Source organism: Panicum virgatum, chromosome 4N (assembly GCF_016808335.1).
Source record: "Panicum virgatum strain AP13 chromosome 4N, P.virgatum_v5, whole genome shotgun sequence".
Classification (NCBI taxonomy): Eukaryota; Viridiplantae; Streptophyta; class Magnoliopsida; order Poales; family Poaceae; genus Panicum; species Panicum virgatum.
The window spans coordinates 18086760-18098988 of NC_053148.1; the positions used below are offsets into that span (position 1 = coordinate 18086760).

Consider the following 12229-nt stretch of genomic DNA (forward strand, 5'->3'; position numbering starts at 1 on the left):
CCAATTTTAACGAGACGTGAGCCACTCAAGCCACACAGAGGGCCACTCTCAGAATTAAGTTGCATATACCATTAATCAAATTAATTAAAAAGGACCATTATGTGTTATAGCGCGGCACCTAGCACAACTAACCAAAATGCAACCCAAGGAATATATAAAGGATATAAAGTGGCTAGGAAAGTCCTTATAGGCATACAATATTAAAATACAGTATGAAATTGTAATTAAAGGTGATAGGTGGTGTTCATGTTATACTTGCCTTCCTCAAACTGTTCCTGCTGCTGCTCAAACTGATCAGAAGACGACTGCTCCGGGTACGGATACTGGGGCTCCTCCGGTAGCTCAACGTCTACTCACGAACACATGGCCAAAAACAAGGCACAACAATAAGCATACAAGCAAACACTAGCAAAAACTAAGAAACAGTACAACAATACACGAAAACAGCGCACAAAACTACTCTAGAACTAGTCTACGCGTTACAACGATCGCGTGGACATAAAGAAGGACTAAAACGGAGCTAAAACGCATAATCTAGGCTAAAAACAAGGTTCAGGGGCTTATTTGTAATAAAAACAGGGTTCCAGGGACTTTTCTGCTAAAACTAAGGGCCTAAACGTAATTAAAGGTTAAACTCAGGGGCTAGCGCATAAAAACTCAAAGGCTGGACTGCGGGCGCTAAATCCAGAAAGCTCGGGGGTTAAAACGTTAAAAACAGGACCTAAGTGGGATTATTTTTGACTAAGTCTGGACTGCGGGTTGATACTCAATAACCCAAGGGGTTCTTCTGCAAAAGTCCATGCGCTGACTAGTACGCTGGGGATTTGACTCGGCTCGGAATCGTGGATGGCCTTCGGATCTCCATCAAACGGCCCTGGATGCGGGTTGGAGAGGGGGCGGCGGCGGGACGTCGCCGGAGCTCTTCTCCGCGGTGGCGCCCGGCCGGAGTTGGCTTTCCCGGCGTTCCTGGGCTCATTTTGGGCTGCGGGCTGGTGCAAAGGAACAAGGGCTGCGTGCGTAACCCACTGTGGGGTTAAGCTGGGTTCGGGGTGGTCCAGAGCGTGGAGCTCGTAGGCAATGGCGGCTCCGGCGACGAGGCTCACCGGTGTGAGGCGATTCGGGGTCTTCAGGGGGCCAAGGCTACCAAGACTAGCACAAAAGAGAGAGGGAAACGAGGTTTGGCTCACCGGGTGCTCGGATTGAAGGGAGGACCGGTGCAGGGCGGTCGGCGACGAGGTCCGGGCGGTGGTCGCGGGCGGCGCTCGTGGTCCGGACGGTGGGGTGCTTCTCCGGTCCACGAAGTCCCACTGGTCGACGCGGGGATGTGCTGTGAAGATGATCTAGAGGTTAGGGAGGTCCAGGGCTCGCTGAGGAGGAAGAATTGTGGCGGCGCAAGGACTCACCGGCGATGGCTTCGGGTCGAAATCCCGGCGCGGGGCGTGGCGCAACCTCGGAGCTGAGGCCTCAAGGAGCGTCACGGGGCCTTGGCGATGCTGCGGTGCGGCTAGCGGTGGACCGGGGTGTGGCAGGGCGGCGAGGCCGCGGCGGAGGAGGGGCTCTGCGCGGCGGAGCAAGGCGAGCAGGCGGAGCTAGGGTTTGTGCGGCGCCAGCGGGATGGGATGACGGCGCAGGGGTGCGGCGCGGGTGGTTAAAAGGAGTAGATGCCGAGATTCTGGGCGAGGAAGGAGGGATGGGAGGGCCGCGAGGATTGCGGCCGGTGATCTCGGGGAGGCGCGGCCGTTGCACGGAGGAAGGGGACGACCTACAGGTGGGGCAGGGCAGTCAGCCGGGGTGCTCCGCAGCGCAGAGAGGCGCTGGCGGGTGGGGTCAGGCGCGATCTGGGCCGCGGCGCTGCGGGTCCGTGCGGAGGGTGAGGGGTGAGCGGGCTGCGCTGGGCCGTGCGGGATCGGGCCGTGGAGAGGGGTTGGGTTGGTGGGCTTCCGGGATGGGGTTTGGGTTGGGTCAAGTTTGTTTTCTTCTTTTTCCTTCCTCTTTTCTATTTCTAATTCAAACCAAACCAAACTATTTGAATCCAAATTCAAATTTGAATTCAAACCTTAGCACTCAAACCAATAAAAGAGATGCTCCAGCATGAATGCAACAAACATTTTTAACCCTATGATAAATTTTAGTTACTTGAGGAACAAAAATTGAGATTAAATGCAAGTCTAACACAATAAACCTTAGAAAATTAAATAAAGCCAATTAAATTTATTATAAAATGCTGGAATTTAAATTAGGGTGTTACAGTGAGGTCGCAGGTGAAGACGCTCGGGGGGACAGTGGTCCTCCAAGATGCGATCTTGGCCAGTTCGTCCGCTTCCTCATTGTACTTGCATTGTAGTACACCTCCATCTTCTCATTGTGGCAGCTGGCCTCCTTCTTCACCTGGTCGATGATGAGTTGAGAGTCTCCCCGGACGTCGAGGCGCTTGATGCCTAGCTCGATGGCGATGCGGAGGCCACTGAGGAGGGCCTCATACTCCGCCATGTTGTAGGACGCTGGTAAGTGCAAGCGCACCACGTAGCGCATGTGTTCTTCGAGGGGTAAGACGAAAAGCAGGCCCATGCCTGTGTCGGTCTTCATCACCGAAATGTCGAAGTACATGATCCAGCATTTGTAACACCCTAATTTAAATTCCAGCATTTAACAATAAATTTAATTGGTTTATTTAATTTTTAAGGATTTAATTTGCTTAGCTTGCATTAAATCTAATTTTTGTTCCATAAATAATTAAAATCCATCATAGGTTAATTTTGTTGTTGCATCATGCTGGAGCATCTTTTCTTTTGTTGTGTGGATAGGTTTTGAATTCAAATTAGTTTGAATTCAATTAGTTGCATTTGGTTAGAATTAGGAAGGAAGAGAAATAGAAAACAAACCTACAACCAAACCCAACCCAACAGTGACCCAACCCGGCCCTTTCCCTCCCCCGCATGGGCCCAGCTCGCTGGCCCAGCCTCTCCCCGGCCCAAAACCCAGCTTGGCCCAAGCGCCACCATTTTTCCCATCTCAGCGTGACCCACTCCTCCCTCTCCCCGCGTGACCGCGGCCCAACGCGCACCGAGCCGCTGCAACCCGGCTCCACCGGCCAGCTCTCACCCTCACCCTTACCCCGCGCGCTACACTCGCCTACCAACCGGCCCGCACTCGCCCCGTATGACCGCCAGGGCCCGCATGTCAGCGCGTTGCCCGCGTCACCCACCACCCCGCGTCGCTCCCCAGGCCCACACGCCAGCGCCTGCAGCCGCCCGCCTCGCGTCGCCTTCGCCCCCCCCCCCCTTCGCGCCTGACCCCACTTGCCAGCGCCCAGCGCCCACGCAAGCCCCCGCTCGCCTCGCGCCCACAGAGCGCCCGCCCCGTCTCACTGACCGCCCGGACCCACTCAACAGGGTCATCCCCTTCCCCTCGCCGCGCGCACGCAACGGAAGCCGCGATCCCCGCCCGAGACCTCGCCGGTTTCCTTCTTGAGCGCGCCCGCCCGAGATCCCGGGCGCCCCCTTTAAACCCACCGAGACCCCCTGCACCCATCCACCCAGCGCCGCCACCCCTAACCCTAGTGCGCCGCCTCCGAGTTGCTCCGCCGCGCATCTGCTCTGCGCCGCCGCGGCTACGGCGCTCCACCACGTTCCAGCGCCACCGGAGCCGCGCGCTAGATCCGCAGGAGCACCCCGCGTCGATCTGAGGTGCCCAGGAGCCCGGCGCACCCCTCCCTCGACCCCGGACGCGAGCTCCGCCACGACTCGCCGCCGGTCAGCGTCGACACCACCCCTCCGCGTCCTCCTTGCTTGATTTCAAGCTTCGGTGAGCACTATCCCGGCCCTACCTTGCTTTTGCGCTAGCTAGTGTGGCCCGTAGTTCACATCTGACCCCTGGCCGTCGCTGCGGTCCGCGCCGGCGAGTCTCGCCAGGGCGCAGAGCCGCCACCGCCCTTGCCATCCACGCTCCGGCCTTTCCCGAACCCTGTCAACCCCTCAGGTGGCTTGCGCATGATGCCTAGACACCCCTAGACCCCAGCCCCGCTCAAATCCACCCCCGGAAGGCCGGAAACGGCGAACTCCGGTGAGCCGCCGCCACGGAACGCCTGTTCCGGCGAGTCCCGCCGCCGCCCCCGCGTTCCCTCTGCCTGAGCTGCGCGATCCATCACAGACGGACGCGATTAGATCGCGTACCGGTTCAATCTCATCCGCCGGATCTCGATCCAACGGATCGGATCCGAAGATACCGCTTCGCCTTGGCCGTTTTGTTAAAGAGCCCTCGGGTTTTAGCCAAATTAACCCGTAGTCCTACTCAGTGTTAAAATATTTCAAACCAGGCCCAGAATCTTGCACCGACCCCCCTGAGCTTTCCAGAAATCAAACCCGCCGTCCAGCCCTTGCCTTTTTGCGAGTTAGACCCTGAAGCTTTAGTTTAATTACGTTTTAGCCCTCGGTTTTAGCAGAAAAGCCCATGAAACTTCAGTTTTCTTACAAATAAGCCCCTGAACCTTGTTTTTAGCCTAGATTATGCGTTTTAACTCCGTTTTAAGCGTTCTTTATGTCCACGCGATCGTTGTAACGCGTAGAATAGTTTTAGAGTAGTTTTGTGCGCTGTTTTCATGTATTGTTGTACTATTTCTTAGCTTTTGTTAGTGTTTGCTTGTATGCTTATTATCGTGCATTGTTTTGGCCATGTGTACGTGAGTAGACGTTGATCCATCTGAGGAGCCCCAGTACCAGTACCAGGAGCAGCCGTCTTCCGAGCCCTTTGAGCAGCAGCAGGAGCAGTACGAGGAAGGCAAGTATAACATGAACAACCTATCACCTTTAATTACATTTTCATACTGCATTTAATACTGTATGCCTATAAGGATTTCCTAGCCATTTTATATCCTTTATATATACCTTTGGGTTGCATTTTGGTTAGTTGTGCTAGGTTGCTGCGCTATAACACACTCTGGTCCTTTTAATTAAATTGATTAATGGTTTACTTGAACTTAATTCTGAGAGTGGCCCTCTGTGTGGATGAGTGGCTCACGTCTCGTTAAAAGATGGTTTTTGTAGAAACATGGTTTAGGGGGCCAGCACGGTGCTTAGTGCTTGGTCGGCCACTCTCCATAAGGACCGTTTCATAGAGCGACAACCTGGGACAACAGCGCTACCACAAGGCTAGAATGAGATAGACTTGGCTTACTAATTAGGTCTTTTTGGTTTGGAGTAACTTACCTGCGGGGCAAGAGTAGTAAGCTTCAATGGTCCCTGCTCCTCCGGCTTGGTCTGTGCTTGGATTGCGCTCCTGTGCTTGTACCCCCGGAGGTGGGCCCCATCGTCGCCGACCTAACTCTCGCGGTTACGCTTTACCAACGAGATTCTTTGTAACGGCCTCGTAGTGAGTCGCTAGTCATCTCACCTAAGGAAGTGTGATGAACCTCTGGCGTAGCTCACGACTTGTGGGTAAAGATGTGCAACCTCTGCAGAGTGTAAAACTGGTATACTAGCCGTGCTCACGGTTATGAGCGGCCCAGATCCTCCTTTTGATTAGTGGAGTTATATCTTTCCGACGAGGGAGGTGCTTCTCGGGGTTACCTTGGTGGCTTGGTTACGGTTTGGTTCTCAGTAGTTTCTTAATTAATTCTGATTAATTACTATGTAACTGGGTTAATGGTAATTCATCAACTCGTAGTAAATAGCTTTAATAAAATTGTGCCAACATTTAAAAGCTAATGCAGTTGAGTCAGCCAACCTTAGAGCCTCATAGTTTGTGTTATACTTGTTGAGTACAAGTTGTGTACTCACCCTTGCCTCTTCTCAACTTTTTCCTCTTGGCTACGCTACTGCTGCTCAGTTCCTGCCGACACGAGGGAGTTCGTCCAGCGCTACCAGGACTACGAGGACTTCTAGGTGTTCGTCTCCCAGTCGACGTCCCTGTGGCGCCCTGCTTCAGCTTCGGAGAGCTTTATTCGTATTTTGTACTTCGCTTCCGCTGTATCAGACATTTTGTCATTAATGTAATAAATAACATTCGTATTCGCTTTATTATATCTTTTTACGTGATATGTGCTATGATATACTGTTCATTCTGTTGTATATACGTGTGACTTGATCCTGGCACGTATATGATTGCTCGGTTTATGTTCTTTTATAAACCGGGTGTTACAGCATTCTGCCTCGATCTAGGGTGGGGGTAGCTGAGTGTCGGTCCACTCGGCGATGAAGTCTGCCAAGATTTGGGATTTGACCGCCTTGCGAGGCGCATAGGTGAGAGTCTCTCCCATCAGCTCCACTGACCTCCCAATTGTGGACTATCTCTCCAAGAGGAAAAGACGAGACCACAGTGATAGGGTGAGCCTCGAAGTAGTGGCGCAGCTTGCACCGAGCCAGGGCCACTGTGTAAAGCAGCTTCTGGATCTATTGATATCATGTCTTGGTTTTAGACAACACTTCACCAATGAAGTACACCGGCCTCTGGACGGGCAAAGCATGTCCCTCCTCTTGCCTTTCCACAACGATGGCTGTGCTGACGACCTGGGTCGTGGCTGCCACGTATAGGTAGAGGGGCTCGCTATCCATTGGCGGTGTTGGATTGGAGCGCTAGTGAGCGATGCCTTGAGCTTGTCAAGGGCCTCCTGGGCCTCGGGGGTCCACGAAAAGTGCTCGGATTTCCTCAGGAGCCGATACAGAGATAAGCGGTGTGAAACGAAGCGACTGAGGGCTGCAAGGAAACCCATGACCTTCTGTACCCCCTTTAGGTCTCGGATCGGGCCCATCCGAGTGATGGTCGAGACTTTCTCAGGGTTGGGTTCGATGCCTCGCTGGGAGATGATGAAGCCCAAGAGCATGCCTCGAGGCACTCCGAGCATGCACTTCTCGGGGTTGAGCTTTACCCCTTTGGCCCTAAGGCAATCGAATGTGATCCTGAGATTGGCTACCAGGTCGTCCGCCTTCCTGGATTTCACGACAATGTCATCGACATATGCTTATACGGTTCGCCCGATATGATCCTTAAACACGTGGAGCATACATCGCTGGTATGTAGCTCCGGCGTTCCTAAGGCCAAAGGGCATCGTAACGTAGCAGTACATGCCAAAAGGGGTGATAAAAGAAGTCGCAAGCTGGTCGGACTCTTTCATCTTGATTTGGTGGTAACCGGAATATGCATCAAGAAAGGATAAAAGTTCGCATCCCGCAGTTGAATCGACTATTTGATCAATACGTGGCAAAGGAAAAGGAACTTTCGGATGCTTTATTTAAACCAGTATAGTCTACACACATCCTCCACTTCCCATTCTTTTTCTTAACTAGTACAGGATTAGCTAGCCACTCAGGATGGAATACCTCCTTGATGAATCCGGCAGCCAAAAGCTTGTGCACCTCCTCGCCGATTGCCCGGTGTCAGGTGCTGCTTCACCGGCTTGGAGTTCGGCAGGATGTCAACGGAGTGCTCGGCGACCTCCCCCGGTATGCCAGGCATGTCCGAGGAGCTCCACGCGAAGATGTCGATGCTGGCACGGAGGAAGTCCATGAGCACCACTTCCTATTTGTTGCTGAGGATGGCGCTGATCTTAAACGCCTTGCCGTCGGGGGTCTTCGGGTCGAGGGGTATGTCCTTGGCACCCTCGGCAGGCTCGAAACTGCCCTCATGTCGCTGCGAGGAGTCCATGGCCTCGTGCCATCCTCTCCAAGTCCACGGCGAGGGCCTCGTCCACCGCCAGGGCCTCGGCGTGCTCGACGCACTCAACGTCGCACTCATAGGCGTGCTCGAACGAGGAGCTGACGGTGATGACCCCCTTCGGGCCCAGCATCTTCAACTTGAGGTTGGTGTAGTTGGGGATCGCCATAAACTTGGCGTAGCATGGCCGCCCCAGAATGGTGTGGTATGCTCCCCGGAGCCCCACCACATCAAAGGTGAGCACCTCCTTACGGAAGTTGGCTGCAATGCCGAAGCAGACAAGCAGATCGATTTGGCCGGGGGGTTGGACTTGCTTCCCTGGCGCAACGCCGTGAACGGCGACTTGCTGTGGCATAGCTTGTCCAAGCCGATCCCCATGAGCTCCATGGTTTGTGCGTACATCATGTTGAGCCTGCTACCTCCATCCATGAGCACCTTGGAGAAGCGGGTGTTGCCGATGATGGGATCCAGGACGAGTGGATACTATCCTGGATTCGAGATGTAGTCGGGGTGGTCCTTGCGGCCGAAGGATATGGTGTCCTCCGACCATTCAAGGTACGATGGCGTGGCCTTGGTGACGGAGAAGACTTCTCGGCATTCGCGCTTGCGCTGCCGAGAGGTCATGTTCGCCGTCGGCCCCCCGAAGATGAAGAAGGCGTTCTCCACCGAGGGGAACTTGCCGTCGCCACCCTTGTCGTCCGCATCCTTCTTCTTGTCCTCGTCCCTGTGCGCTATGCGGTTGTAGTACTTGCGGAGCATTTCACACTGCTCAAGAGTGTGGTAAGGGCACGGCTTCTTGAGCATGTCGTCGAACAGGCCGCCATCGCCCCGAGGGGGGCCTCGGGGACCTTTGCGATCTGGGGAGACAGTGAGGGCCTCGTCGGAGTCCTCCTCCTGCCCCTGACCGCGCTGGTTCTATGGGCCTTTCTTCTTTCCCTTCTTGCCCCGCTTAAGCTTCTTTGCGGGGGTCTTGGCTTTGCTGCTGCCCTCTGCGGGCTCCTCCTCCTTGCGCTTGGTCATCTTGCCATCGAAGATGGCACCGACTACTTCCTCGCCGGAGGCAAAGTTGGTGGCGACATCAAACAGCATGTTCGCACTGGTGGGAGGGCTTCGTCCAAGCTTGTGCACCAGATTCCTACATGTCGTGCCTTGAAGGAAGGCATTGATGACCTCGGAGTCGGTAACACTGGGGAGCTCAGTGCACTACTTGGAGAAGCATCGGATGTAGTCGCGCAGTGATTCGTTGGGCCTCTGTTGGCACCCTCGGAGATCCCAGGAGTTCCCAGGGCGCACGTAAGTGCCCTGGAAGTTGCCCACGAAGATCTTGACCAAGTCACCCCAGTCATGGATCTGGGTCGCGGGAAGGTGCTCGAGCCATGTCCGCATAGAGTCTGTGAGGTGCAGAGGAAGGTTACGGATGATGACGGCGGCGTCCATTGTGCCGCCCAACTGGCATGCCAGGCGGTAGTCGTTGAGCCAGAGCACGGGATCGGTCTCTCCCGACTACTTGACAAGGGTGGTGGGCTGTCAAAAACGAGGGGGAAAGGGAGCAGTGCGGATCTCCCGACTGAACACGCAGGTGCCAGGAGGCTCCGGCGACACGCCCCTGTCCTGCTCGGGGTCGAAACGCCCACCACGTTGAGGGTCGTACTTCTTTCCGTTGATGATGTTGCTGGCGTCGCCATCGTTGGCATGCCCGCGCGTGACCTGGATGCGCTCCTTCGCAGAAGGCTTCTTGATACGGTCGTGCACCGAGGGTGCTTTTGCACCTTTCGCCGCGACTGCCTTGCCCCGTCCTCCCAGTGGCATGTGCACCGAAGCTTCGTGGTCCTGCTACGCAGTACCACTAGCCATTGATGAGGCCGCCGAGCGCATGCGAGACGCAGAGCTCTCAGCCTGCTGCACTGCAGCTTGCTCGTTGAGCACCTGCACCTCGTGGCGTAGGTTGCGACCCTCGGGCGTAGAGGGTTCAGGCATCGCTTGGAGTTGGTAAGCCGCAGTGACTCGGGCATCGCTTGGAGTAGGTAAGCCGCAATGACGAGTTTTTGGCTAGCCCTTTTGAGGTCCAGCGGGTTGTCCACATTGTTATCGGCCAGGATCCGCTCTTGGGCGACACGTCACGCCGCTCGAGCACCCACACTGCGCATGGTGCGTTCCTGCTAGAGCGCAGCACGTAGCTTCTGAGTCTGCCGACGCTCCTCGTCGAGCTTGCCCTCAAGCTCTTGGAGTTGCACCAGCCGTGCCTGCCGTGTTGCCGAGTTCGTCGAAGCGGCTGACTTGGATGCTGCGGGTGTCGCAGCAAGTTTTTCTGCGTCGTTCGCCCCGCCGTCTATCGTGTCGTCGTTGTGATCGCCCAGCTCAACCATAAAGCACTCCCGAGTGGGATCATAATCCCCCTCCCTGGAGTCGTCAGAGCAGGTGAGGCAGTAGTCCACCGTAGCCTGAAATGACAGGAAAGAATTGAGGTTGCGGACTCCGGAGTAGTCCCACACCGAGGCCGCGCAATTTTCCACAAAGATGTACGCCTCATCCGCGGACTTGGGGTACGAATCATCTGGTGGTGACGCGATGTGGTTGCGGATCGAGATGAGGTGATGACCCGGCAGATCCTCGTACGCGCTCATGTTGGTGCTGATGGATGAAGCGTAGGTCGCAACGGTGGTGCGCATCCCGAAGGGAAAGGGTGACGGCATGGTCGCGCCCTCCTTGGGAGGCACCGGTGCTGCATTTGGTGGTGGTGAAACGGTGACGTCCTCCGCCACAGCGCTAGGTTGCGACACACAAGCCTTGACCCACGTGGGGGAGCTTATGCGAGCCGCTTTGCGCCGCTCCATGCGCGCTTGTCGCGCGTGCTGGCCCGAGCGCCTCCTGTGCTGGGGCGGTGGAGTCGGAGTGCCAGGGTTGGCTCTGGGCGGGAAAAGGTCCATGTTGTAACCGTTGCCGGTCGCGATGAACTCAAGACTCCCGAACCGGAGCACCGTGCCTACCGGGAGCAGGCGTGGCCCGTCTACCATCTAGGGAACAAGAGGGAATGAAAGACAAAAGTCATGCAGCGCAGCCCCTACCTGGCGCGCCAACTGTCAGTGTCCAGACCTCGCGGCCTGGCGCCAACTAGTAATTTATGCTGCATGTCCCTAATCCTAGATGGTTGATGCAAGAGGTAACACAGTAACGCAAGGGTTTATCCTGGTTCCGGCCACGGGCGGTACGTCCAGTAGGGGTGTGCGAGTCCACTATATTATCTTGCACCGGAGTAGGTGTAGTAGGGGGTACAAGCGAGGCGAGAGAGGAAGAGAAGCTTCCAAGTCTCTGCTGAGTGATTGAGGCGAGTGCCAATATCGTGCTCAGGAGAGCGTGCGTGTGTGAGTTGTTTGCGGATAGAAGGCAATGAGCATGTGAAGATGGAGGTGTCCGCCTCCTCCTTTTATAGACACAAGGAGGGGCGAAGTACATGTATGGGAAATTTCAGAAGTCATCGTCTTCCCCCAAATTGTCGGAGTGCAGTAGTCGGCTGCTGTAGAAAGTAGAAAGTACACTTTAGAGCACTGGAGAGCATGGCACTGGGCGTGGCAGTCATCCTGAAAATCTCTTTAGCCTTACGGGGATTGCGCCAGCATCCTGGTGACTCCTATGGGCATCGTGGCGATTGCTGTTGAGGGTACCGTCCTCTGTGCCTGAGCTAGCGGAGCGCCGTGGGTCCTGCTGGCGGAGGTCTTGCTCTGGTCAAGGTCTGTACCACATCTGAGGGTTGCGCCCATGCTTGTCGAGGGTTCTTCAGTGGAGGGTGGTATGGGGAGTTGGCAGCAAAGAATTGAGAGCAGTGCCTGGCACGTCCGCACAGGGCGTCGCAGGTTCCCACAGACCGGAGCAGTGCCGGGAATGGCGGTATAGTGGCCAGAGTTAGCGGACGGGACTCTAGTCTCACCTGCTGTGCAGAATGGTGGCCTGACACTGGCTGACTCCGCGTTCTGTGGTGGAGTGGTTGGCATTAAATGCTTCTGTCAGTCGGGTGGGTGAGCAGATGGGTTGCTAGTTTCGTCTGCCGAGGGGTGGCCTCGAGCGAGGCGGAGTTGGCCTACTTTCCGAGGGTAGGTCCGCTACCCTGGAGTGAGGCGGAGATGCGGTGCACCGCTGGAGGCCTCGGCCGGGAGGCCTCGAGCGAGACGGAGATTGTCCCACGGGTCCGAGGGGAGCCTCGGATGTGCCGTAGGCCGAGTGCGTATTGGGCCTCATGGGAGCTTGGAGAGGATCCGAGTGCTGTGTGAGAGCTGGAGGATCTCTATGGTGTCCGAGTGCAGAGTGACGACGGAGTTGTCATCATTGGTGGCTTCTTCCTCAACAGGATCGCCGTCGAGTAGTCCTTCTTCCCTTTCGGATCGAAGGAAGACAGTTTGCCTTGGTTCGCCATGACTGTAGAGCATGACGAGGCAGTTGGCACTATGGGCCCAATTTCCCAATTGTATTTTGCATTTTTGAGGGCATTTTAGTCCCTAAGTTAGGGTGCCCCTGATTATGGTACCCGACAATGCCGCGGAGTTTGTTTGGCCCGCCTCGGCCAAACCATCTACTTGCACATCTCTCA

General features: G+C 55.6%; 1 protein-coding gene across 1 annotated transcript; it reads right to left on the minus strand.

Moving 5' to 3' along the window:
- Window positions 1-7615: 7615 nt before the first annotated feature.
- LOC120669205 lies at window positions 7616-8034 on the minus strand. Its single transcript, XM_039948996.1, has 2 exons — window positions 7962-8034; window positions 7616-7908 (listed from the first exon to the last, which is right to left on the minus strand). Exons 1-2 carry the CDS (start codon window positions 8032-8034, stop codon window positions 7616-7618), a joined length of 366 nt encoding a protein of 121 aa, XP_039804930.1.
- Window positions 8035-12229: the final 4195 nt, after the last annotated feature.

Bases quoted from the DNA above. Each gene is read 5' to 3' on its own strand.
- LOC120669205 (XM_039948996.1), bottom strand. From the start codon at position 8,034: ATGGAGCTCATGGGGATCGGCTTGGACAAGCTATGCCACAGCAAGTCG. The intron at 7,909-7,961 runs GCAAGTCCAACC...TCGGCATTGCAG, and splicing joins CACGGCGTTGCGCCAGGGAA to CCAACTTCCGTAAGGAGGTG.